Raw genomic sequence first — 27,591 nt, 5'->3', positions numbered from 1 at the left:
ATCAAACAAAATAATCTTAAAACCATTCTAAAACCAAAAATTACTTGTGCAACTTTCACCAAGGAAAATTAGAGCCCCAAAATGCTCTTTTTCTGCGACTTCATGTTTCCATTTGAGAAATAAAAAACAAGCGACCAAGCTTCTTAACTTGGTGAAATGTAATCAAACTTTGATTAGCTTTCGCCAAGCACATAATCAAAAGAGAGACAAATATTTCCAAACAAGGCTAGCTTGATTCTGGTCGATTTCTCCACGGCATTTTTTTTTGTTTTGTTTCCCGCCAGTGGCGACCCTAACCAAGGCTTGAGTGGCCAATACTGTGTTGATACATTACGAGAAGTGCAAGGCCTTAATGGCCTCATCATAATCAAATATATCTATTATTTGAGAAGGGAATATTTTTGAAAAGTTAAAATCGAGTTTAGATCTATTGTCATCAGTTTGTGTATGTCCCAAAAATTTCAGTCAACAATTAGGTTTGTTCTTAAAAAACAATAGTCTTTCCTAGGGTTTTTGCACAGTCGTTGTTTTGGCTGTTTTATTTTTTTCTTTTTCGTCAATGTCTTTCATTTTTGCGGTCGATTTTGGAATTTTACTTGTTTGTATTTTAGTTGTTTTGATTTTCATTTTGTTATTTGTTTTCTTTTTTCGCTACTTCGCTTTTTTACAATTTTGTAAAGGTTACAGAATCAAACAAAATAATCTTAAAACCATTCTAAAACCAAAAATTACTTGTGCAACTTTCACCAAGGAAAATTAGAGCCCCAAAATGCTCTTTTTTGCGACTTCATGTTTTCATTTGAGAAATAAAAAACAAGCGACCAAGCTTCTTAACTTGGTGAAATGTAATCAAACTTTGATTAGCTTTCGCCAAGCACATAATCAAAAGAGAGACACATTTCCAAACAAGGCTAGCTTGATTCTGGTCGATTTCTCCACGGCATTTTTTTTTGTTTTGTTTCCCGCCAGTGGCGACCCTAACCAAGGCTTGAGTGGCCAATACTGTGTTGATACATTACGAGAAGTGCAAGGCCTTAATGGCCTCATCATAATCAAATATATCTATTATTTGAGAAGGGAATATTTTTGAAAAGTTAAAATCGAGTTTAGATCTATTGTCATCAGTTTGTATATGTCCCGAAAATTTTAGTCAATAATTAGGTTTATTCTTAACAAACAATAGCCTTTCCTAGGATTGTTGTACAGTCGTTGTTTTGGCGGTTTTATTTTTTTCTTTTTGGTCAATGTCTTTCATTTTTGTGGTCGATTTTGGAATTTTACTTGTTTGTCTTTTCGTTGTTTTGATTTTCATTTTGTTATTTGTTTTGTTTTTTAGCTACTTAGCTTTTTTATAATTTTGTAAAGGTTACAGAATCAAACAAAATAATCATAAAACCATTCTAAAACCAAAAATTACTTGTGCAACTTTCACCAAGGAAAATTAGAGCCCCAAAATGCTCTTTTTTGCAACTTCATGTTTTCATTTGAGAAATAGAAAAAAAACGACTAAGCTTCTTATTTCTCATGCATTAAAATGAACAAACTTGGTGAAATGTAATCAAACTTTGATTAGCTTTCGCCAAGCACATAATCAAAAGAGAGACAAATATTTCCAAACAAGACTAGCTTGATTCTGGTCGATTTCTCCTCGGCTTTTTTTTGTTTTGTTTCCCGCCAGTGGCAACCCTAACCAAGGCTCGAGTGGCCAATACAGTGTTGATACTTTACGAGAAGTGAAAGGCCTTAATGACCTCATCATAATCGAATATATCTACTATTTGAAAAGGGAACATTTTTGAAAAGTTAAAATCGAGTTTAGATCTATCGTCATTAGTTTTTGTATGTCCCAAAAATTTCAGTCAATAATTAGGTTTATTCTTAACAAACAATAGCCTTTCCTAGGATTTTTGTACAGTCGTTGTTTTGGCTGTTTTATTTTTTTCTTTTTCGTCAATGTGTTTCATTTTTGTGGTCGATTTTGGTATTTTACTTGTTTGTCTTTTCGTTGTTTTGATTTTCATTTTTGTTATTATTTTTTTTCTTTTTACGCTATTTCACTTTTTTAACAATTTTATAAAGTGGGTAAAAAACAAAATTAATTTTATCCTTATTAGTACTAAATTCTACTTTTGAAAGAACACGGCTTTTCGTTTCTTCTTCAAAATCAGTTTCAACTCCAAAAAGATCATATCAACAGTCTTATTCTTTTGTTATATATTTTTTTTTTATTTGAGTCCTAAAGTGTTGCGCGGATTAATGTCAAAACATAGAAAAAATAACACTGACAACAACTTTCCTATTAGTTTTTAATGTGAATAACGCATCAAGAATTCTTGCAATCAAAACTTCAATAAGAATTTGAAATAAATAATTGATCAAACAGTTCGTGGTAACGAACTGTAAGTAAGGAACGACTCGGCTCAATGGTAACCGAAACTCTAGAAAACGAGTTTTTGATACCAATAGATACATCAATAGAATAAGATTTCAATGCTGAATCCAAATATATAACTGTCATAAAGTTTAGTTCGACCCATAAAAGTTACGCGCCTGAGAAAATTTGGCTAATTTTCAGAAAAAGGGGGAAAGACCCCTAAAAGTTATAAAACCTTAATAAAAATCCCAACACCAGATTCAGCGTATCACAGAATCCCACTGCAGAGGTTTCAAGCTCATATCTGCAAAAATGTGGAATTTTGTATTTTTTGCCAGAAGAAATATCACGGATGCTTGTTTATTTGTTTTTTTGTTGTTTTTTTTCCCAGGGGTGATCGTATCGACCCAGTGGTCCTAGAATATCGTGAGAGGGCTCATTGGAACGGAAATTAAAAGTTCTAGTGCCCTTTTTAAGTGACCGAAAAAATTGGAGGGCATCTAGGCCCCCTCCCACGCTTATTTTTTTCCCAAAGTCACCCGATCAAAATTTTGAGATAGCCATTTTGTTCAGCATGGTCGAAAATATGATAAATAGGTCTTTTAGGATTACTTAATCCCCCGACGTCCCCAGACGGAGGGCTAAAATTTATGAACTTTACCCAATGTTAACATATAGTATTGGTTATTGGGAAGTCTACAGAAGTTTTCAGGAGGTTTTTTTCTGGTAGTGGGAGGGAAGGGTGGGTCGGGGGTTATGTTGGAGGATCTGTCCATGAAGGAAGTTTTTATGAGGGAAGGGAAATTGCCATGAAGGGGGCGCCGGACTTGCCAGCATTATATATTGGTTATTGGGTAGTAAACAGACATTTTCAGGAAGGATTTTTTTCTGGAGGGGGGGGGGCTAGAGGAGGGGGTTACTCTGGAGAATATTTCCGTGGAGGATGTTTCTTTGGGGTAAGGGACATTTCCATGAAGGGGGCGCAGGATTTCCAAACATTATTTAAAAAACGATCAGAAATTAAATACAAAAAAACAAGTTTTTTCAACTGAAAGTAAGAAGCAACATTAGAACTTAAAACGAACAGAAATTATAACGTATGTGAGGGGTTCTCCCCCAAGTCAATACCTTGCTCTTTACGCTACAGTTTTTTTTAGCGCTTTCAAAAGAGCTATCTATTATATTTAAACGGCCTTTTGTGATTCAGGGGTTTTTGAATAAGAAATTTTTTTAACTTTTAACATAAAGAGCGTCGTATTAACTAAGGGTATAACCCCCTTATATACGTAATAACATATACGTAATAAAAAAAAACATTAAAAACAAGCGATATGGCTCAATAGTAAGCGAAACTTTTAAAACCGGAATTTTAATGTCAATAAATGTATCAAAAGAATGGGTTTATAATGCTGATTCTAAATATATAAATTTTATTAAGTTTAGTATTACTCATCAAAGGCTACGCGCCTGAGAAAATTTACCTGATTTTTTAAAGAGGGGAGAAAAATCCCCTACAAGTGAAAGAATTTTAATGAAAATCACACCATCAGATTCAGCGTATCAAAAAACCCTATTACATAGGTTTCAAGCTCATATCTGCAAAAATCTGCAACTTTGTATTTTTTGCCAGAAGAAAAATATACAAATATAGAAGTTAGTTACGTAAGTTAATTTGTAAATACATCCATTTAGCAAAAGAAAAGTAAAAGTTTTATGCAAATTTTGTTTACTTATTCAATGACGGTTAGCCAAAATAAAAGCTGCATTAACTAAAAACGATCAGAAATTAAATATAAAAAAAACAAGTTTTTTTAACTGAAAGTAAGGAGCGACATTAAAACTTAAAATGAACAGAAATTATTCCGTATATGAAAGGGGCTGTCCCCTCCTCAACGCATTGATCTTTACGCTAAAGTTTGACTCTGTCTCACAACTTTATTTTTTAAAACAATAAAAAACTTTAGCGTAAAGAGCGAGGCGTTGAGGAGGACAGCCTTTCATATACGGAATAATTTCTGTTCGTTTTAAGTTTTAATGTCGTTCCTTACTTTCAGTTTAAAAAACTTGTTTTTTTTATTTAATTGATTCACAGCGATCATTTCACAAAACGTACAACTTTTTCCATGAATTCAAAAAAAAAAACAATTAAAAATATAATCTTGTTGTTGACACCTCTAACAATATCTAGAAGAAGGTTCTTAAAAAATACATGCATGTGGATAACATCCAAACTAGATTTCGCCAAATCTAATATGGGGATTTGCCAAAAACTAATATGGGGGTTCACCAAATCAAATGTGGTGTACATGCAATTGCTGCGATGCACTTTTAAAGCATAAGATAGTCACAAGAAAATTTTATTCCTAAATTAGTTATAGATTGATTTTTGAATTTAATAGCTTAATCGATTAAATAATTTAAAAATAAAATAATTAAGACTAATCTAATAAAAACTAATTTAAATTAATCATTTAGTCATTTCCTTTTTTGTTACTCAATCATTTGATTATTAGATAATTTAGATAATTTCGAAGACCACACTGCCTTTCCATAACGATAAATAAAAGTTCAAATAGGGATAAATCCTTTTAATAGACGGTGAAAATCCACAAAAAATGCTGGATATTTTGGTCACATTTGCAGTGACCGTCAGCAGCAGAAATACTCAAATGCTGGATATTTCGGTCAAAATCGCAGTGATCGAAATATCTTGTATTTTTTGTGAGTTTTCACTCTCTATTAAAAGGATTTATCCCTATTTGAACTTTTCTTAATCATCATTTAAGTGATTATTTATAAGGCGTAAAAAACCCGTTTATAATGAAATGCACTCAATTAATTAGAATCTAAAATTAATTTAACAATAAAGCAATTCCTGACAATTTGGATCGGTTATAGCTTATTTTAGAGGGGGTTCGAACTATGGGAACAGGCATTTAACAGCTACGTGTTCAAAAGCGTTTGTTTACACACACTCTTCTGGATGTTGGGTATTGGAGGCTATTAAAACTCTTCCAACTCTGGCTACGGGACTGTTTGAAAGATTTAAAAAATCAAAATGTTTGCTTGATGATTTTTGTTTACTAAATGAGCAAAAAACTGATGATTTTTTTGCTAATTTTTGCTAAATGAGCTACTTGAAAAACCTACCTTCAAGAAAATAAGAATACAGTTCCTCTTCCAAATTACGGAGCTTCTTTTTTTCCCCAACTTTCCACATACGAGTTGGCCAAGCTTTCTAGCTGTATGCCAAAGTTGTGCGACGATTTCTGGGACAGCATGAGTGGCCTTACAATCCTTTGACAGGTGTGCCATTCATTGCCTTCCCTAAAACAGGAAAGGAATTTAATTAAAATTTTAATCGAACGCCCTACGTGGCATTTCTTGGAAAACAAAGATTTAACATCGCATCCAAAACTAAGTGGACAAAATCAACAGGTCTACCCCGTTCTCCGGCAAAAGATAATTTCTTCTAAAACAAAAATTTAAACATCGCTTCCAAAAGTAAGTGGACAGGATCAACAGGTCTATCCCGTTCCCCAGTATCTCCTTTGATTCCCACGGTACTCAGAAGCGTTCCCAAAATGCGTCATTTCTTTTTTTCGCGTGTAGGAATAGTTGTAAACTTACGGTTTAACGCTTTTTGAATTACTACTGCAATTTTTTATTTTTTCATTTTATTTTCTTCAAAAACACCGCTAAAACCACTCGAAGTTCCCTATATTGAGGATTCTTCAAAGAAAATTTCGAAAATTGGCCTGCAAAAACAAACAATAAAAACAAAATAGAAAAAGAAGGAGAGTGGGGTTTTATAAGGCCGAAGGATATACTGGATGAAAAAATAAACGGATATTTCGGGAGGAAAATGACATCTCTTCTTCAGCGCAATAAGAGAGAGCTCCAAATATACAGATTTATAATTTCTGAGCGAAAATGTGAACGAAATGAACCGTTAAAAATAAAAAGGAAGAAAAACAATGTGGAAAGCAAAACGAAACAAAAACCCAAATTAGAAGCATTGAAAAATATCAACACCGAAAAAAAACATAACAGATAAAATCAAAATTAATAGAATAAAAGCATTAAAAGGCTTAAAAACCTAACTCACAAGCTAGCCATTTGCCAAAATCATCAAGTAATAGTAAACAATGTTCTTGATAAGATTCTAGACTTGTCTGCGAACTAGACTTGACTTATGCTAGACTCAAATTTATTTTGCAAGCTCCCTTAAGTATTTTCGTCGATAATTCGTAAAAAAAAACCTCAAAGAGAGTATGAAGACAGGTGACGCCTGGTAATTATCGCCCTAAATTATGAATTAAATTATGAACGTTTGCTTCCGATTTGGTCGTTTGACGCCTAGAATTTTTGTTTCCTTATGTCAAGGGCGTATTTGACGTTAGAATGGTCCGGTGATTTTTCCAGATCTTTGCTCATCACAGAGTAAACAATACCCTGGGTTTACTTTGTTGTGCACTAAGGTCATATGACAGATGACAGAATTCCAAGAAATTGAATTTTAGTGGCATTCACTTGTTGTCGGTAACTCGGAAAAGATGATCAGTATTAAGATAATTCGCATATATTAATGCAAATACGAATTACAATGTGTGGGTTTAAAAAAGGCATATACGTGGGTTTTATAAAAGGATTCCCCTTTAGGAAGTTTCCAGATTCTAAGAGTTCTAAAGTTCATAATTTTTCAAAAAAAAAATCACAAAAGTTTAGCACCCCTCCCCACTCTATTAAGAAAATATCCTTTAATTGCCTGTTCAAGGAACAGCTACACTTGTCTTAGGCAAGGACGAGAAAGAATCTAATAGAAAATTCGGCAACCAAGCTAATTGGTGACAAAGACAAGCCAGCCAAAATCATTTTTTGCATTCGATCGCCAAAAGGTCCACTCTGCCACCTTTTGTTCATCTCAGAGCAATACTTGCCTATCCCATGTTTCGCTGTCTGCATCATGAGTAGCCACATCATGCAATACCATTTGAAACAAGCTTCCACCCCTTGGGGTACGCACCTTGTGGTATACAAGATTTTTGAAAGTGGGCTAACCCTCAGTTTGAATTCGATAACAAAGGAAAAAAGCTTGGCCAAAATATAAATCTTGATCTTATAAGCTTTTTGCCACTAAGAAAATAGCTATCTAATACCAATTTTATAATTGCGACATACCAGACATCTGGCATTACATTCTACTAACAAGGATTCAAAAAAAGTACCGAGACACACATTAAAAAACAAACAAAAAAAAACCATAGGCCTTGAAAAAGGGTTCTAGGCCTCGGCAAGAAAGATTAAAAATACAGATTAACGTCATTAAGAAAGCCTATAAATAAGAACAATAAACTTCAATGTTATGCTTGGTTTTTGTTGGACGTATCATCAACATACCATACCATAGACTTCCGAAAATACTGCTTCACAGGCAACGCGAAGGCACCCTTCCCCGAAGAACACCAAAAACACACTCCATGGGACGCACGAACGTGACAAAAGAGCAGAATTGCCAACTTTTTGGTCCATGAATGTGTCCCCTGAGCATCCAAAAATGGGTCATTTTTGGCTAAAGTGTGTCCATCTTGAAATGTCAAAAACAATAGGTTTTTTTTTACCAGGTGTATTATTGACGAAAAGACCGCTTTGTAAAACTCTTTCAAAGCGGCCAGTTAACATAAAATATAATAAAAACGAAAAAAAATAAATGTAAAACATTCATTCAAGATGACTTAGTGTGCAAGCACTAAACTCATATAAACATGTAAATCCCTTACTTTGGACGAAATCCTTTAATTACGACATCTGTGGCAAAACTTGGATGAAAAAAAAAACACGAAAATAAGCATTATTTTGGTGAAAATTGATATTTTTACCAAATACATATCCAGTTGGGAAATGGTTCATTTATGTCATAAATTTACAAAATGTGTCCCTTTTTTACCCTTTTCTGTCCCAAATTTCTAGAATGTGTCACTTTCTTGCCCCTTTATTTCATTGTGTCCGGGTACACGAAAATGCCCTTTTGATAAAATATGTCCAGTTGGCAACCCTGCAGAAGAGCCCCTCAGATGAGTGTCATCCCAGAGTGAGAGGAAACATATGCAGCGGCCCAATTGACGGAAGATTGGAGGCTAGTCACTGACGCCCTAAGTGCCTCTGGAGGAACTAGAGGATCTAAGGTCTAAGGTTTTGCAGCGGAAGAGGTAACTTAAAAAAATATTTCGTCAGGTTTACAAATTAGGCTAAAGACCAAGCACAATTAACCTGCAAATCTTTCACAGATCTTCAGCGGCCAACTAGCCTTTTCAGCGGGCAGATTTTCAAACGAATGAAATTATTTTGACATTTCAACGTTCAGAAATTAGAAATTAAATAAAATTCAGAATTTAAGAAAATTAAAAGAATTTACAGAAATTGCAATGTTACTACACAGAGCCTACTAAAAAAAAAGCAGATTACGTTTTTTGAAAGGGTCTTAAAACTAACTAATAAAAAAACAAGTTTTTCTAAAAACATAATTAAAATAAAACCTTAAAAGTTAAAACCAGTTAGAAAATACTCGGAATAGAAGGGGGCTACCATTTCATCAAACCCCACTCTTTACTTTAATGTTCATAAAATTTTACTGAAATCATTTTTGAGTGGAGCATATACACTCTTCTGGCAAACATTTTTAATGGCAACTTCACCCCACATAAAATATTCTTTTTTGACCCTTCAAAAAATTTTCTCAATCAGATCCATTTCATATGCCACTTTCAAGACTAGATACATCCTGAAAAATTTTCTTATAGACGCAACTGTCAAATAATACACAGGTATTACCATTGTTTATTACTGTAATTGAAAATGGTAATGCACCAGAAAACTCGTAACATACCACGGCCAAGGATAGCGGTACAATACCTAAACAGAATTATAAATTTTACTTTGCATTTAAAATCTTTGGTATACCATAAATCTTCCTAGCCACTTCGATCATCTATCCTTGAGTCCGTATTAACTTTCTTCAATTTCTTTTTTTACCTCAAAACTACATCAATCTGATTAAGAAAATTAAAAGAATTTACAGAAATTGCAATGTTACTACACAGAGCCTACTAAAAAAAAAGCAGATTACGTTTTTTGAAAGGGTCTTAAAACTAAATAATAAAAAAACAAGTTTTTCTAAAAACATAATTAAAATAAAACCTTAAAAGTTAAAACCAGTTAGAAAATACTCGGAATAGAAGGGGGCTACCATTTCATCAAACCCCACTCTTTACTTTAATGTTCATAAAATTTTACTGAAATCATTTTTGAGTGGAGCATATACACTCTTCTGGCAAACATTTTTAATGGCAACTTCACCCCACATAAAATATTCTTTTTTGACCCTTCAAAAAATTTTCTCAATCAGATCCATTTCATATGCCACTTTCAAGACTAGATACATCCTGAAAAATTTTCTTATAGACGCAACTGTCAAATAATACACAGGTATTACCATTGTTTATTACTGTAATTGAAAATGGTAATGCACCAGAAAACTCGTAACATACCACGGCCAAGGATAGCGGTACAATACCTAAACAGAATTATAAATTTTACTTTGCATTTAAAATCTTTGGTATACCATAAATCTTCCTAGCCACTTCGATCATCTATCCTTGAGTCCGTATTAACTTTCTTCAATTTCTTTTTTTACCTCAAAACTACATCAATCTGATTTAAGATACAAAATTTAATGTAAGGATCTTTGGTTTTATTGAATCGTTTTGGTGGTATTTGAGAACATAACCCTGTCTCTGTTGAAGCGAATAAGTGGTTTTTCGACTCCATATCCCCTAGGACTATATTACAGACACGAATTAGTTATAATTGTACAATTTAATGCACCTCCATATATATATATATATATATATATATATATATATATATATATATATATATATATATATATATATATATATAGTAGCCGAGTAACACGCGAGAAGTAAAGTTTGGCTAATGCTAATGAAGTAAAACAAAGTACGATATAAATATAATAGTTAAGAAACAAATTTGGGCTATATATTTGCACATTAGGGGGGGGGGTGATGGCAAAACATAGCATATATTAAATAGATAACCTAACCTAGGTACCTTTTTTTGCCCCTTTAACCTCAAAAACTAAAGTTTAAATATTTTTCATAGTGAACAATACCTCACTAGGCAGCCTGTTTTTCAATAGGTTCTTTGAGATTTTATATGCGGTTAAAAACCTTTTAAGAGCATCAAGCTGTGCGAGGCTACGCAGCCTTGGCCACTCCTACTACATCCCATCCTGTGCAGAGCTTCAGTTCTTACTTTCTCCTACAAGATTCCTGCTCCTTTTCAATCTTTTCTCAGGACATCTTCCCATCCCATTTGTGACTGACCAACTTTTAATTTGGCCTGAACTGCCAAAAGCGGGATTTGGCAACCTAGCATCCTTCACCCGCAAAACGTAACTTCCCTGCATTCCCGGCCTTATAGCCTTGTGAGAGAGTATTCAATGTTTGACGTTGAATGTTTTTGCTGGATTAGTAAAAATTTTAATTACTTTATCTTTTACTTCATAATAGCCCTTATCTAGACAGTAGGATCAAACTGTAATTTTTGAACAACTTGTTCTTTGATATGTGACTGTTCACACGAGAATCTAAAACTATTCTTTGATAATTCTTCTGGTAAGAATTTAGCATATCTTCTGCCGCGTAAAAATCTTCAATATTAAGAATACTTCAAAGAATAGTTAGAATGATTAACCATTCCGTACCTGACGTGTGAATTATGAGCAACAAGACTACGTTTAAGATTCTACACTGACGTTATGGCCACTGCGCCCTAAGCTTACCAATTATACAGATTCTAAATCCTTGAATGATTTTGATTTCGACATGACGTAACATCTCCACAGTTCTGCTAAATAACGTTAGGGAGGCGACCTTACAACAAAATCTCTTATGTGATTTGCAATCAAACTGAAGTCTACCCTTGCTAAAAACTCACCAACGCCATCCAGCGTTTGACATTTTTGGCAAACAAAGATATTTCCTGGATATATCACCAAGTCTTTTAAACAGCTAAGTACCCCTACACAGCTGCAGCATTGTTTGTACAGGCACTCTAAAATGAATAGGTCAGAGTCACAAATTCTGCCCCTATTTAAAGTTAGCTAGCCTTCTTAACCACCCACAATCTCCCAGCCTAACCTATGCATAATGCATCAAAACTGAATTTTAAAAGACCTCTATAACATACTGTAATTTAGCAGACTTCTTGTAAAATATTTCTGATTAAATATTACTGACAGAAAAACTTCTGCTTTAACTCAATGGCGTAGTTATTTTTCTTTCCTTCAAGTAGAACGTGTCCAGTAATTTTTTTTAGGGAAGGGGGCCAATAATTTTTTGGAGGGGGGGGAATTAATAATTTGAACAAGAAGTGCCCTGAAATTTAAGAAAGTTTAGTTTTTCGGAGGATGTGCCCCCGAGACCCCATGTGAATATTCTTTGTCTGCCACTTTAAACCAAAAAGTATCAAAGGGGGTTCTAAATGCCAGTTTGACGTCATCAACTGAGCAGATAAAGACTGAAGGAAGACGTTCCTCCATCATCTACAAACTCAAATATCCCCCAGGCATGTTTTACTTTTGAGCTAGCAATAAAATTAGCAAAACGCTACGAGTTTTTTTGTATAGAAGCAAATATGCATAATGCATCTGGTAAAACAACAAAAAATCTAGCTAATGGGTATCTTAACCCGTACAGGAAGTTTTAAAGGTAGGGTATTATCTTGTCACAACCATACATACGGTCGACCTTCGCGTGTCATGGCTAGATTGATTACTTGCTTAACAATGCATTTAAGAATTGACTATTTTTATCTTTTTATGTACTTTTTAAGACTCTACAAAAAAAAGAAAACAAAGATGTTTTGTTAAAGCCGGACAAGAAAATGAAACATATTTTGACATTTCTAAGGAATTGAGACTTTTAAAAAAGCTTGTTATTCATATAACTTGTAATCCCCTTGGACCCCATTGCGTAACCCACAACATATTAGACTACTTTGTGCACACCAAAGGTGCAACTGGGTAGGTACTTAAACAGATTTTTTATTGGGGGGGGGGATAAGATAGGAAGACAGGCAAAATATTTGAAAAATACGCGACATGATGCGAATAATCACGAAAATATAGATATTTCGGGGGTGGGGCGATAAGACTAACTCTACTCATCTAACCCTCTCCTATGATCCAAGAGCCAGAGGCATGATTTAAGATCATGTATGGGCTCAGGATAAGACAATTCCTGTGAACATTAAATAAAAAAAAACTGAAAGCAAGGGCAACATTAAAACTTAAACGGAACATAAATTATTCCGAATATGAAGGGGGTTGCCCTATTAATTAAAATTATGCCTCAGGAGTCGTCCTGAAGGAATTGGGACTAATAACTAATCTTTAGCGTAAAGAGGGAAGTATTGAGGAGGGCCAACCCTCTCAATATATAGAATGATTTCTGTTAATTTTAATTTTTATGCTGCTCCTTACTTTCAGTTGAAAAAACTTGTGTCTTTTTATTTAATTTCTAATTTTTTTCAGATAATGCTGGGAAATCCAGCTCCCCTCCATGGTAAATTCCCTACCTCCACCAAACATTCCTCAAAGTAAAGTTCCTCCCACGTAGAATACGCCCCCTCCGGGAAATTCTACCCAGACAATTCGATCCTCGCTAAAAATCCCCAAAAATATTTCTTGCGGATGATTCCACCCGACAAATTCTCCCCCCTCGCACCCCCCTGGATCCGCCACTGGTCGAAATCCACCCTCCGTGGAAAATTTTCCCCAGAAATCTCCCCCCCAGTGGAAACTTGCTCCCTTAGAAAATTCCTCCATGGAGAATTTTTCCAGCGGAAAAATCCCAAGGAAAAATCCTGTAGACAATTCCAACCCCGCTGAAAATTTCCCCCCGGAACATCTCCACATGTTAAATTTAGTCTGCAAAGCCAAAAGTAAGAATTTCGTATTAGGAATTCTGGAAAATTCCGTCGGTGTAAAAATTTTCCCGAAAAACTCACCCCCGGAAACTTCCCTTCCCGCAAAAAAATTCTCATCGTCAAAAACTCCCCTAGAACAAATCCCCCCTAAAAAAAATTGACTGAATACTAATAACAATAACAAATACTATATAACAAATAATAACAAGTGCCATAAATAAACAATGGGTAAATTTCGTACCCTACAGCCCTCTCCCCACCAGCTGAGGGGAATCATGTTACCCCCTAAGGCACATTTATCAAACCTTTTAATTATGCTGAATAAAATGGCTATCTTAAAATTTTGATCGGGCAACTTTGGGAAAAAAGGTGCGTGAGAAGGGACTAGTTTCCTTTCCACCTTTCTGGTCACTTAAAGAGGAAACTAGAACTTTCAATTTCCGATCGAATGAGCCCTCTCCCAATCTTTCAGGATCACTGGTTCGATACGGTCACTCTTGGAAAAAAACAACAACTAACAAATAAACACAGATCAGTAATCTTCGAAATGATTATCATGAAATCTAACAGAATTGCTACAACCTAGATTTGCTGCTATGACTTCACGGGAAAATATGCAGGCAAGATTTCAACAGTAATTAGTTAAGACAAAACAAAACTAACCATCAGTTAAGATTAGTTCAAATGATAGTAGGCGTTTAACCCTGATTGGTACCAAAACTGAACTAGACGAACCACATTTTCCAGGAATCAAGGTTGACAATCGATGCATATCTTCGTCTGTACAAAAGGGACTATAGATCATTTAACAGATTTGAACTTAAGCAGAAATAGGTATAAATAGCTGATTACGGTGTTGTCAAACGACTGCACTGAATTAAACGTTAGAAATCGGAAGCGAATTAGTTCTAGTGTATTAAGGCCAATTCTTTAAGAGTCTGAACGTGGATAAACACAAATAAAAGATATAGTAAAGGCCGTGGCTGGGAGTTGTCCAATGAGATCAAATTTTCGCTTTGATTCAGCTTTAATTGCTTATATTTGAGCCGGGAGGGGCGCTGTAATTAATTTTTCCCAGGGTAGCAACAACCCTAGGAACGGCTCTGCTAAAGGGAAGAAGGTTTTTAGGATCGGGATAGGTTGTACACAAGGATTTAAAGGGGGTGGGGTAAATTTAGGACTTCATGTACCTTCAATCCAAAGAAACCCAGTCTGAAAAACTCAATCCAGCAAAAATCGGCCTAGCAAAATAGGCCATATAAAAATCAACTCTTGCTAAATTTGGCTGACGGACTAATTGTAACGGGACAGCATGTCATGGGGTGGGGGAACTACTTATCGTCAGCACAGGAATGGAGGATGTGCCCAATGGTGGGAGATTGAAAAAAAAACTTTCAAGGGGTATTTCAAGAGGGTCGGGTTGACTTCTGTGTGGGTTGAATTTTCTGTAGGTTGAGAATCGTCGTTGTTAGGCGTTCTTGGGTTGAACATTATTATGGTTAGGTTTTATAGAATCGAATTTTGATTGGGTCAAATTTTTCTGTGGGTTGGCTTTTGTAAGAGTAGAATTTTTCTTATGTTTTACGGGGTTGGGTTTTGCATCAGTTGAATATGGCAGGTAAGACTACTGTATTTGAGCCGTATCATTCTCACCTATAATAATGTATGACATATTAACGGTTTCTAAGAAAATCGTGAAGATAAAAATGAGTACTCACATGAAAAATAAACCTCGCTTACACTTGTAATCCTCATTGTATATTTTCCAAGCTTCTGGTTTCATACTTTTTGGGAATTCACCTTCTTGCTCAAATACTTGTTGATAGTTACCAGGATTAGATAGCCATAATCCTTTAACATGGCCGAGCTGATCACGAAAAATATCACCAACTTGAGTCTCTTTATGCTTAGCATCGATGTACTCGTGTATCTGTGAAGTTAAAAGAGACGACTTATCATCCGACGGTGTAGGAACACTTTCATACGGCAGGATACCATTGGGTATAATTGGAGGAAGCCGTGCTGGGGCTATCAGTCGAGCTGCTTGGAGTGCACACTGTCTTGCTGTGGTTCTCATAGCTAACTGCAAAGCAAACTGTCAATAATCTTGTCTGAGGTGGGGCATATTACCCCTGGGCTTGATGAGCATTGGTAAATAAACTGACTTAAACAGGTATTTACCGTAGTATACAATACAGGCGTCCAAAATCAAAAAGCATTCCCCGCAAAAAAACGGGTCTCAAGCTTAACGCGCAAGCAGATATTTTTTGGGTTAAGTAGGGGGGTGTTAAATTAAAAAACAACACCGACAATAGTGGGGTTATGGGGAAAATATAAGAAGTAATAAAAAAAATCATCAGATCTTTTCCGTCATAGCTATGCCACTATTTACTCATGGATTAAGTTGTTTCAATTTACGGGTATTAAGTTGAAACAAAAAGAGTGACTTAAGGCAAAATTTACGGAAAATATACGATCTGGGCAATATGCTTACACATTAGGGGAGGGGGTGAAGTAAAGAAAAGCGAAGCGCTTTTAGGAATGATATAAGTAATCCTAAAAATACTAAAATACTTACTTGTGTCATTCCTAAAAACACTTCCCTTTACTTTAACCCCCTTCCTAATTCGCAAATATATAACCGAAATTATACTTTTCCATGTATTTTCCCATGCGTTACTCTTTTGTTTCAGCTTAATACCCGTAAACGACGAAAAATTACATTTTAAATAGTGATATATGACTAACAGAAAAGATCCAAATGGTCAAAATCTCAGTTTTTTGTAATTACTTGGTATTTACTATGGCCTCATTTATTATTATAAAATAAAAAAAAGTTTTTTTAAACGAAAAGTAAGGAGCGACATTAAAATTAAAAACGAACAGAAATCATTCTGTATATGAAAGGGGCTGTCTCCTCCTCAACGCCTCGCTCTTTACGCTAAAGTTTTTTATTGTTCTAAAAATAGAGTTGTGAGAAAGAGCCAAACTTTAGCGCAAAGAGCGAGGCGTTGAGGAGGGGACAGTCCCTTTCATATACGGAATTATTTCTGTTCGTTTTAAGTTTTAATGTCGCTCCTTACTTTGAGTTAAAAAAAACTTGTCTTTTTATTTAATTCCTGAACGTTTATAAATCAATACAGCTTTTGATTTTGACTCACCGTACATGAATAATTAAAACACAATTTGCATCTTAATTTTATTTTTTTTTTGGCTAAATGGCTTTCTCGAATGTTGCTTAATTTTATTTACGAACGTTTTTATTAGTAATAAATATAAGTGACTTACGAATTAACTTACGTAACGAACTTCTACATTCATATATTTTTTATTACGTATATTAGGGGGATTCAGCCCCCTATTCAATACCTCGCTGTTTATGGTAAAGTTTCAACTTTTTTCCAATTCTTTAATAATGACCCCTTAATTACAAAGACCGTTAATTAGAATAAATAGATCTTATGAAAATACTAAAAAAAACTTTAGCATAAAGAGCGAGGTACTGACTAGGAGGCGAACCTAATCATATAGGCCTACGTAATAGTTCTGTTCGTTTTAAGTTTTTCAGTTGAAAACTTGTTTTTTTTTTATTTAATTTCTGATCGTTTTTTAAATAATGCTGGGAAATTCGGCGTCCCCTTAATAGTAATGTCCCTTCCATCACGAAAACTTCCTCCATGGAAAGGTCCTTCCAAGTAACCCCTGACCCACCCACCCCCCACTACCAACCCCACCCCCTGGAAACGTCTGTATGCTTCCAATAACCAATACTATATGTAAACATTGGGCAAAGTTCATAACTTGCAGTACTTCCCTCGGGGACTATGAGGGATTAAGTCATCCTCAAAGACATAGTTATTATATTTTTTTACCATGCTGAACAAAATGGATATCTCAAAATTTTGATCGGGTGACTTTGGGAAAGAAAGAGCGTGGGAGGGGGCCTAGTTGTCCTCCATTTTTTATCACTTACAAAAGGCACTAGAACTTTTAATTTCCGTTTGAATGAGCCCTCTCGCAATATTCTAGGACTAATGGCTCGATACGATTACCCCAGAAAAAAACAACAACAAATAAACACGCATCCGTGATCTTTCTTCTGGCAAAAAATAAAAAATTCCACATTTTTGTAGAAAGGAGTTTGAAATCTCTATAAAAAGGTTCTCTGATACACTGAATCTGATGGCATGATTTTCATTAAGATTGTATGACTTTTAGAGGGTGTGTTCCCCTTATTTCGAAAATCAGACGAATTTTCTCAGGCACGTAATTTCTATACTAGGGTTCTCTGATACACTGAATCTGATTGTGTGATTTTCAATTAAGTTCTATGGCTTTTAGGGGGTGTTTCCCCCTTTTTCCAAAATAAGGATATTAGGATATTAAGATATTAAGGCGCATAACTTTTGATCGGTAAGACTAAACTTGATGAAACTTATATATTTGAAATCAGCATAAAAATCTGATTCTTTTGATGTATCTATTGGTATCAAAATTCGGTGTTTTAGAGTTTCGGTTACTATTGAGCCGGGTCGCTCTTTACTTTCAGTTCGCTACCACGAACTGTTTGAAAGATGTCATCAAGCTTGCTACCCTCTGCTCTTTCATTTATCCCGTCCGAAATACACACTTGCCATGAAATCTTATTGTTTACAGGGAATGCGTTTCGATCTTGGACGGTCAAATAGCTAGCGAATCGTTTGTTTGTTGTTGTTTTTTTTCGTTCGAAATTAAAAACATTACTCCTTTATCATATTCCTTTCTTTTTGTATAGCAAACTGAAGAAATGAGAGACAGCCAGTTTGTTAAAACTGAGGACATTGTTTATTGTTTCTTCCTGTCGACAAAAAAAATCCTTCAGACATAAAAACCCGTATCTAGAAAATCTTTCACTTTACAAATAAAATAGGTATTCGCGTTATCCGTCGAATGCCCTCTCCGAAATCCATATTGGCTAGGTGGTATTATTTCATTTTCTTCCGCAAATTTACTAATCTTATCATGCATTATTTTTTCAAAAATCTTCGAAATAAGTGGTAGAATTGAAATAGAGCGGTAATTATTTATCTCTTCCTTATTTCCATACTTATATAAAGGCAAAATACAGTTTTTCTGTAGACCTTTTAGAACAATTCCCTTTTGAAAAGACAAATTGATTTAAAAAAATCAAAATATAAGATATCACCGGAAAGGAATTTTTGCTGACTAGTCAATGTACAGAGGGGTATATCTTGTGGATAGAGTAATAATTATAGAAGGGAAAATAAGAAATATTTTTTTCTTTGAATTACTGCCTCCCTTCAAATTATCCTCCTCCTTTAAAAACCTCTGTTCAATTCGCTGAATGGAGTTTTTTCTTGACAGAAAAATCTCAAAAATGCTAATCCCCTCAGCTTGAATAATTAGTTGTCGCTTCACTTGTTTCTTCCGGTTGATATCGAAGAAAAAAGGGGGAGGCAAAAGAAAGGATGAGGAAGGCAGACAGAAATTGCACAAATGAAAGGTCAAGCAGAAGTAATAGTAAACTCTTTTAGTTTTATTCGATCTTATCTTATTTTAGTTTAATTTATTCCTAAGTTTTCAAATTGTACAATAGACCACACTTCAGATTTTCAGCTTATTCCATTTTTCAGTCATTCTTTTTTAATTTTTTTACATTTATAGTTAAAAAAAAACAAAAAAAACACACAAATACGAAAAAAACCCGTAAGTGCTGGAAATCCAGCTTCTCTAAATTATTAAATACAAATATACCCTAAAGAAGTAGCAGCCGCATAATGACCCTTGTTTGCTGAAAAAGATGTCAAAGGGCTTCACTCTCATACCCATAATTTATTCTGGTGTAAAAAAAAATAATAATAATAAAACCATAAAAACAGAAATACACGCAAAAGGTTTACCCACTTAAGTGAGGACTAGTTTGGACACTAGAGTTCATCTTATTACCAATAACCTATAAAGATAACCTATAACCTAATAAGATAACATCTTATTCACCTATCAAGAGGCTGAAAAAGAAACAACTGCTGGTTGCATAGAGGTTACCGATGAACACAGCCAGGTCGAGAATCAAGTCCCAAGGAAGTCCAACTTATTAAAGGGGAAGCTATTAGATCCGAGATCATACAGCCATAGCAAGATCGAAATTCAGGCTACATATTTCCAGGATTTTCTTGGTTGGTGAGGCTTAGGAATCAGAATCAGAATATGTTCACATCATTGTTCCTGTGGTTTGACAGTTATACGTATCTACAGGCCTATGTAATGCCAAGCAGTCTATTTTAGGGGGAGGGTAAGTTTTATGGAGTGGTTATTTGAATATGACCAAATGAAGGAGCATAAATTTAATAGAAATCACTCCCAGTAGCTTAAAAAATAATTAGTACTTACGTATTATCCAAAACACACTCGAGAAGTGAAGTTAGGTTAATCATACTGAAATATACCAAAATATTATAAAAATATAATACTTTAGAAACGAAATTATGGAAACTACAACAAAGAATTATTGAAAGCAGGCCGCCCAGAACGCATTACATTAAACACATAATCTGACCACCTCTATATATTAGATATCTAATTAAAATATACCTGCATCCTAGTTTATTTCACCAAAAAATCAGCTAATTATAACCGAATGCGAGAGAATAAATTTGTTTACTCAGATCAAACAAAGCAAACTTCTTGAGTGTGTTCTGGATAATAAGTAAGTACCAAATAATTCTGAGGTACAGGACCTTTTCAGGAAAAAATACACCAACCTTCTTCTAGTATTACATATCTTGACATAGTGAAATAAATCTGCGATATAAAGCGATATTTACTTTTTCATATATAATCAATATTATCTTCGAAAGTCAGACATGAAACAAAAAACACACTTATTATAACATTCAACAAATGTTATTCAGCGAGACACGATCAACTAACGAGCCAATTATAAAACCCGCGCTATAAAAGCTTTTTCAAAGGGGCACTGACATCATTAACATAGCCGGATTTATATCTTGGAGGGGGTCCAGATTTCAACAACACGCGTTAATCGTTTAGTGAACCACGACTGATAAAAGGTAAACTCACGTCGAGCAGCAACAATTTCTTAGACTCGAATAGAGGGTCTTCATCGCTTTTGTTCAGAGCCAACGTTTTAGAGGGGATCTATTCCCCCCCCCCTATATCTTAAATTTTTCAAACACAATTCCTCGTCTATTCTTATACTTTTTCGTTTAATTCTTTCACGTAGGCAGCCCCTCCCTCTCCCTTTAATGCTATGTACACTCTAAAATAAAATCCTGGATATTTTTTTGTTTCACGTAGGCAGCCCCTCCCTCTCCCTTTAATGCTATGTACCCTCTAAAATAAAATCCTGGATATTTTTTTTTCACGTAGGCAGCCCCTCCCTCTCCCTTTAATGCTATGTACACTCTAAAATAAAATCCTGGATATTTTTTTGTTTCACGTAGGCAGCCCCTCCCTCTCCCTTTAATGCTATGTACCCTCTAAAATAAAATCCTGGATATTTTTTTGTTTCACGTAGGCAGCCCCTCCCTCTCCCTTTAATGCTATGTACCCTCTAAAATAAAATCCTGTATATTTTTTTGTTTCACGTAGGCAGCCCCTCCCTCTCCCTTTAATGCTATGTACCCTCTAAAATAAAATCCTGGATACATAGCTATGTTGGAATGAGATTTCTAGGATTGTGCTAAAATTTTTGGAAATGCAGAGGATTTGTGAAAGGAGGAGAGGATTTGTCAAAAGCATGCGAGGAGACAATGAACTACTCCTCACATTATCACAATGCTCCCTCCCCTGTGATGCCTATGACATGTCATTTAGTGACATGATTTCATCGTACAAAATAAGTATGCAAGCATACTGAACAGATAATTCCCTAATTACTCCTCAAATTCTCACAATTCTTTCCCATTCCCTGACAAAATAACGCAGTTTGTAGCTATGTCATTACTGATTGTAGTATGTTAAAAAAGCTAGAGAAGTTGAAATAGCTATGTGCATCTACGTATTAGACTTACATAAATAGCAATATATATTCATGGGACATCATGCACAACTTAAATTACACTTTTCGATAGAGAAATGACACGGTTTCTGGACAAAATTCAAAACTAGCTAGTTTTAACACCTTCTCATGTGATGGTGATTATTGCAAAATGCTGACAAAAAGTTTTGTCATTTTTTATGTGTTAATGGCACCATTTACGGTTCCGGAGCACTATTTTAATCCTTCTTTTTAAGTGATTCTGTCCTCAGCAGCAAAATAACACAGTCATGGCTAGATTTTTAACGGAAATGGGGCAAAGCGTCAAAAAAACTTTTCCTACACAGTTTCGCTATTAGCTCCTTGGTTAACATTATATTTCCCTACTCTCCAAAAGGCTTATTATTAGTTAAATTTTCCCTCCCATTTGCCTTTCCCTCCAAAAGTGACCTCTTCTTTCTACCTCCAAAATTTCCTAAGCAGTTTTGCTACCCCCTGTTTGGTTAACTGTAAATATTTCCCCTTTTAACCTAATTCAATGATATTTGCATTGATATCATACCCTTCATTGATATCATGGCAAACTTAAGGTGTTTCATCTTCATCACCGCCATAATATTACCGACTATAGGAGAGGGTTTGATCTGTGGCTATAGTCTAGTGACGGGGGTACGAACTACAAATAATGGTCGGTTAAATGATTTGTCAATGCTCATTTTGGCTCAAATATTGGATAGGATAGGGGAGGAGGGGTGTTCGCTTCATTTGTTGGCAGTAACGCGTGTCGTGAAGCCAAGAACAGGTTTCATTGTAATAAAAAAATGGTGACAGAAATCTTTAAATCATACATGCTACATAATATTATATTTTATTACTATAGCAAGTCTTGCCAGACAAGACTTTTAACTTGTATTTGCTTTAAATCAGTATTTAATATAACTAATTTAAAATCGATAACGAGTTCGGCAAATCATTTTGTCATATGTAGGCCTACGGTTTTTTATCAGTAAAAAAAAGTAAGTTACATTTTAGTAAGTTTTTAACCATAAAGTGCGTTTTTCATCACCACAACGGCGAGAATTTCAATAAACACTAGCCATTTATATATTCCCCAGGCTGCTCAAAGCCCAGAGTCACTTTCTATCTTAAATACCAACGTCTTTTGTTGCATTCCATACTTTTTAAACTTAATCTTTTCTATGTGAACAACTTGTCACAACTTGTTTCATTAGCAGGGCTACCATAAGGAATTAAGCTAGCTTCAGTTGGTAAGGGCTCCATGGTTTGAAAATATATTGAATAATAATAATAATAATAATATATATATATATATATATATATATATATATATATATATATATATATATATATATATATATATATATATATATATATATATTCAAAATGTTGTAAAGTTCTTATTAATTCGAAAGTCATTAAAATAATTTCAAAAAAAAATTCTAATAATTGCTGACAACTTCGGGATAAGCACATTGAAAACAGACAGAAACTCATGACGTCGACGGTCTACACACATAGATGTGCCAATAAATCGAATATTTAACATTTTAGGATAATGTTTAATACGTAGATCAGGATCCCAAACTTAGGAATACAATTTATATACCTTAGGAAAAATCCCAAGGAGCGGCAACCAAGTTCCATAGTAGGTGAGCAGTGAGCTGCCGAAGCTGGTTACCACCGACCTTATATTAAAAATAATGAAGTAAGACTATACTTTTATAAAACCAAAAAAACGCCTACCAGGATGGTCACCACGATGGTCAGTTGGTCTTACAGAAAGAAAAAATGCAAGTGCTGTTTTTTTTTCTCATAAAAATAACAATACTTCAGGACTTGTACCTATTTAAAATGGATCCTGGCCGATGAATCCTACACCGAAAACACAAACTGAGATACCAACCAAAAAATACCAAAAGTCTACCAACTGATCAATGCTGATCTTGACCTTGATGTCAATATACATACGGAAGACCCAGTAAGAAGAAGTCGTTGTCATACCTATTCCATCAGCAGTAAGAATCAGGTTTTCGCGCTTTTTTCAGCTAACTGGTTTTGGGGATATAGGCTTATTTGATTGATGGTTTTCGTGGGATAGGTCTAGACTTTCTGTAGCAATTCTTGTTACAATATAGATTAGCAAATTGATGCTATAAATAGTCTACCTTGACACAAAAATAGGCATACAGTAGCCTAGAAATGATTTTATGATGATGATTTCTTTTTATCGGGCATCGTTTATTGTCATCTTAAGGCCAAGACTTACGATACTTGATATGACAACGATGTTTGAATCTAGCCAAGGCGTCAAATTACGTACAAGAAAGCCATATGTTTTTATGCCCGATGTCCTTTCACAGATACTGCTAGAAAGTCTTACTAAATTGTTAGTTGGTAATTCATCAATAAAAAAGAACTTACAAAAACTCATACTAAACACAACTGAAGAAAAAGCGTTCACACAGGGAAAATGGGACGGTTTTCTCCATGTCCTGAGATTCTTCCGAAAATAACAGATTTTATAAATTTTATGTGTTTCCAGTAAAGAGGACAATCTATTAGAACACGCCAGAACATTTTTAGGAGTTACACCTTACTCTTTATCTTGGGTAATTTCTGTACTTTTTCGGTCTGAATTGCTCTTTTCTGCACACATTTTTTTTTTCAAAACTATTTAGGAACATCAAACTTGTTAATTATCCCGACACACTCAAGAAGTGAAGCTACGTTAATCATAATGAAATATACCAAAATATTCTGAAAATATAATACTTTAGAAACAAAATTATGCAAACTACAACAGAGAATTATGGAAAGCAGGCCGCCCAGAACGCATCATATTTAATACCTAGCCAAACCGACTCTATATATTAAATATTTAAGTAAAATATACCTATATAGTAGTTTATCTCATTGAGACTAAGTTAATTATCTCCAAATGCAGACAGAGAAATAGGTTTTATTCAGGTCAAGAACTTGAGTGTGGTCGAGATCACTAACAAGTGCCTAACAACAAATAAATGAAACTAAAGAATATAGTTCCTTCTAAAATATCAACCTATAATTCAATTTACAACATACTAAATAGTCAGATGAAGTAGAGAAGCTAATAATTTATTTCGGTGAGCATCAAACCGTAGAGGGAGGAGGAGATCGATGTTCTTTGATCGATGTTCAAAAGCATGTGAATTGGGCAAGAACTATAGAAAATATGGAACGAGATTGAAAGAATCCAAGCGTTTCGGGAGGGGCCAAAGGACAAATGGATTTCCTTGCTTATATGGCCTGATTATTAGCCCTAGAGGCGTAATTTACATGATATTGAAATCAGGGGCGTAATTTGCCATGGGGCAGGGGGGCAACTGCCTCTCCCAGACCTCGGTTTGCCAACCAGACACCAGTTTGCCCCCCAGCTGAAATTTAGTTTCTTCCAAAATCTTGTTAAAAGTAAGATAAACCTGCATGGTTCAAGCATCAACAGAAGCAATAAGTTTTCTAGTACGTATTTACCGTTATAGTACTATAAGTCACCTTTATATAGTACTACAAAATACCTTTATAGTCCTCTTTAAGTACTAAATAGTACCTTTATGGTACCAAACGGCTTATTTTTTAGTTTTTACTGTCATTTTCATTTGATTTGGGAAATTGGCTCCAACTTTGCCCCCCCCCCCTTAGAGTCTTAACGAAATTACGCCCCTGATTGAAATAGCACCGCAAAAGCTATGCCATTTCTGAAAACAATCAATTTTGAATTTTAATAGCCACGTTAGAGTAAAAACAAAGCTTGATAATACAAACAGGTTCGCATTTAAAAACTCGTTTACAGGTTTGTCAGAGTCAGATGCAGCACTCTAGGGCTGCCTAAGTAAAGAGCCAAAGACATTTTGGAAAAAAAATATCATGCCAGCATCGGAAGTCGGGCATTCCACGCGTTCCTATCAAAGAACCATTAAAGAAAAGACAACGGCCATCCTTAAATCTAAGATAAATATGTAATATTGCGTCTCTATGTGATGCAAAACAACGTCGCGTAGTAAAAAAGAAGAAAGTGAAAAGTAATATGGTGTTGAGTAATCGGGTCAAATATTTGTTATTAAGCCAAGACTGGGTCTTCTAATTGGAGGACATTGGTCAAAACAGGAGTGGTTTTAACTCCCCATATTAATTAAACAAAGCTAATTGGTTTTTTACGGACGTAAAGGGTGGAGTTGAAGCCTAAAAGAAACAAAGGTACTTGTGTCTTATAGCCACCACATTCAAAAACTGAAGTTATAATAGTTTAGTAACAAAATTATGGAAACTACAACAAAGAATGATGGAAGGGGGCCGCCCAGACCAAATTATATTAAATACGACCTAAACTAACCTAACAAAACCAAAATACCAACTAAATATTTAATTAAAATATAGCTACAATGCAGTTTCCCACCGAGCCGAAACTAATAATGTCTGGTATAAAGACCATGAAAACCGGTTATTGTCTCATGTTCGCGATACAAAATCTCGAGAGAACTTGAGTGTGGTAGCTTTAAGACACAAGTACCGAAACAAAAATTACTGCTTCGCAGATTACGTAAGATGTAGCTTAAATACGGAGCTAGCTTAAATAAATTGACTCTTCATATTTTCCAATTTCTGTAGAATTCTAAAAACTAGTAGTTTACTGAAAAATGAGCTTTTGGGTATTTTGGAGAAGTATTATTGCATACTAAAAGTTTTCGATGTTACGGTTGGTGCTTGTAAATTAGTCTTCTATTTTCTGCAGATTATTTACAGAATTTTCTGCTCCTAAGGGAAAATTTTGTTTTTTTGGGGTGTCGATTTGTGTTTTCAGTAAAGTGCTAGGTTTTAGAATTCTACAGTAATTGAAAAATAGCACGAGTTAGTTAATTAAAGCTAGTTTTGAAGATATATCTTGCGTGATCTGCGAAGCAATAGTTTTTGTTTGTTTAAGTTTGTACTTCCCTCTTTACTTTCGAAAGACAAACTTTTTGATGTTAAATTAATTTTTGCTGGTTTTCATTTTTCTTAAACATACACAGTAAGCCTTAAAAAAGATCTCGGTTTAATTCAGGCTACAAAGCTAAAGAAGCCAATATCAGTGATGTTTGTTACAATACATTAAATATAGGTTTTACTTACTACCTTTCCGAAACTTTCCTATTATAAGATATATGCTACTTTGTCACATAACTAAAGAGCCCCAGGGATACGTTTTCACTGGTATCCCTGAAAATTTGCTAAAATAAATATCAAACGAACCCTCTTCAAAATTATACAACCGGTTCGATACGATCGCTCTTGGGAGGAAAAAGAAGGAAAACATGAGACACATCCGTGATTCCCATGCAAATAAGTGATATTCCTTGGGGGTCTCTAATTCTCCTGTTTAAGGTCTTCAACCATGATTGCGTAATCGGTCAATGACCTCTTTTTTCCAAGGTCGATTTATATGTTGTTGTTGATGTAAGTGCGCGCTCTCGGCGAATGTTATGAGTTTCCAGAAATAGAAAACAGTATTTGTTGTTGTTTTGGACAAGTACATACTCGAAGCGAGTGTCATGGTGTCCAGAAATAGAAAACAGCATTTGTTGTTGTTGTTGCTCTCGCGAAATGTTATGAGTTTCCCGGAAACAGTCAGATCACGTGTTTCCTTCTCAGCCAATCAGCGAGTCGGTTACATCCCCATTCTCAACCAATCAGAGGGCTTGTTACATATGGTTTTCCCCGTTACATAACAATTCGCCCTTGAGATTTCGTATATAACGGACATGCAATGTGAATAAATTATCAGAAAGTATTTTGACATAGTTGATACAACAATGGATAAATTTAACTCTTTAGAAGCATTGACAGCCGCAATTAGCAATGTAAGTGCATTTTTATTTTCAAACGAATTTTCCGTGGACATCCTCCACTATATTCAGCTAAAACGTAAATATATTTCTTTACCCCCAACCCCCCCCCCCCCCCAACCATACAAACATCATTATAATCAATGGAAAACATAAAATATATTCTTTTTACCCTAACCCAATGTTTTACAATCCCAAATTCTCGCAAAAAGAAATAATTATCCTTTCGTTAAATTTTGGCTTTTCTCAATTGTAATCTTTTCTCTAACTGAGACATCCATCGCTCTGTTGTTATTAGCCTGCTCTGATTTGACACAAGACACCAATGT

The 27,591-nt window shown here is 34.8% G+C and overlaps 1 protein-coding gene across 1 annotated transcript in view; it reads right to left on the bottom strand.

Moving 5' to 3' along the window:
• Positions 1-20,296, bottom strand: part of LOC148946309 (cytochrome P450 315a1, mitochondrial-like) — a 58,532-nt gene extending 38,236 nt beyond the window's left edge. The window contains exons 1-3 of the mRNA XM_089097658.1: positions 20,209-20,296; positions 15,103-15,467; positions 5,563-5,701 (exon numbers count right to left, since the gene is read on the bottom strand). Of these exons, the coding sequence (XP_088953784.1) occupies positions 5,563-5,701; positions 15,103-15,461 (498 nt within the window). The 5' untranslated portion in view covers positions 15,462-15,467; positions 20,209-20,296. The remainder of the gene's footprint in view (positions 1-5,562; positions 5,702-15,102; positions 15,468-20,208) is intronic.
• Positions 20,297-27,591: the final 7,295 nt, after the last annotated feature.

Source organism: Artemia sp. Qi Xiang Cuo, chromosome 12, assembly GCF_049724085.1.
Source record: "Artemia sp. Qi Xiang Cuo chromosome 12, ASM4972408v1, whole genome shotgun sequence".
NCBI classification, from domain to species: Eukaryota; Metazoa; Arthropoda; class Branchiopoda; order Anostraca; family Artemiidae; genus Artemia; species Artemia sp. Qi Xiang Cuo.
This window is presented reverse-complemented; position numbering and strand designations above follow the sequence as displayed.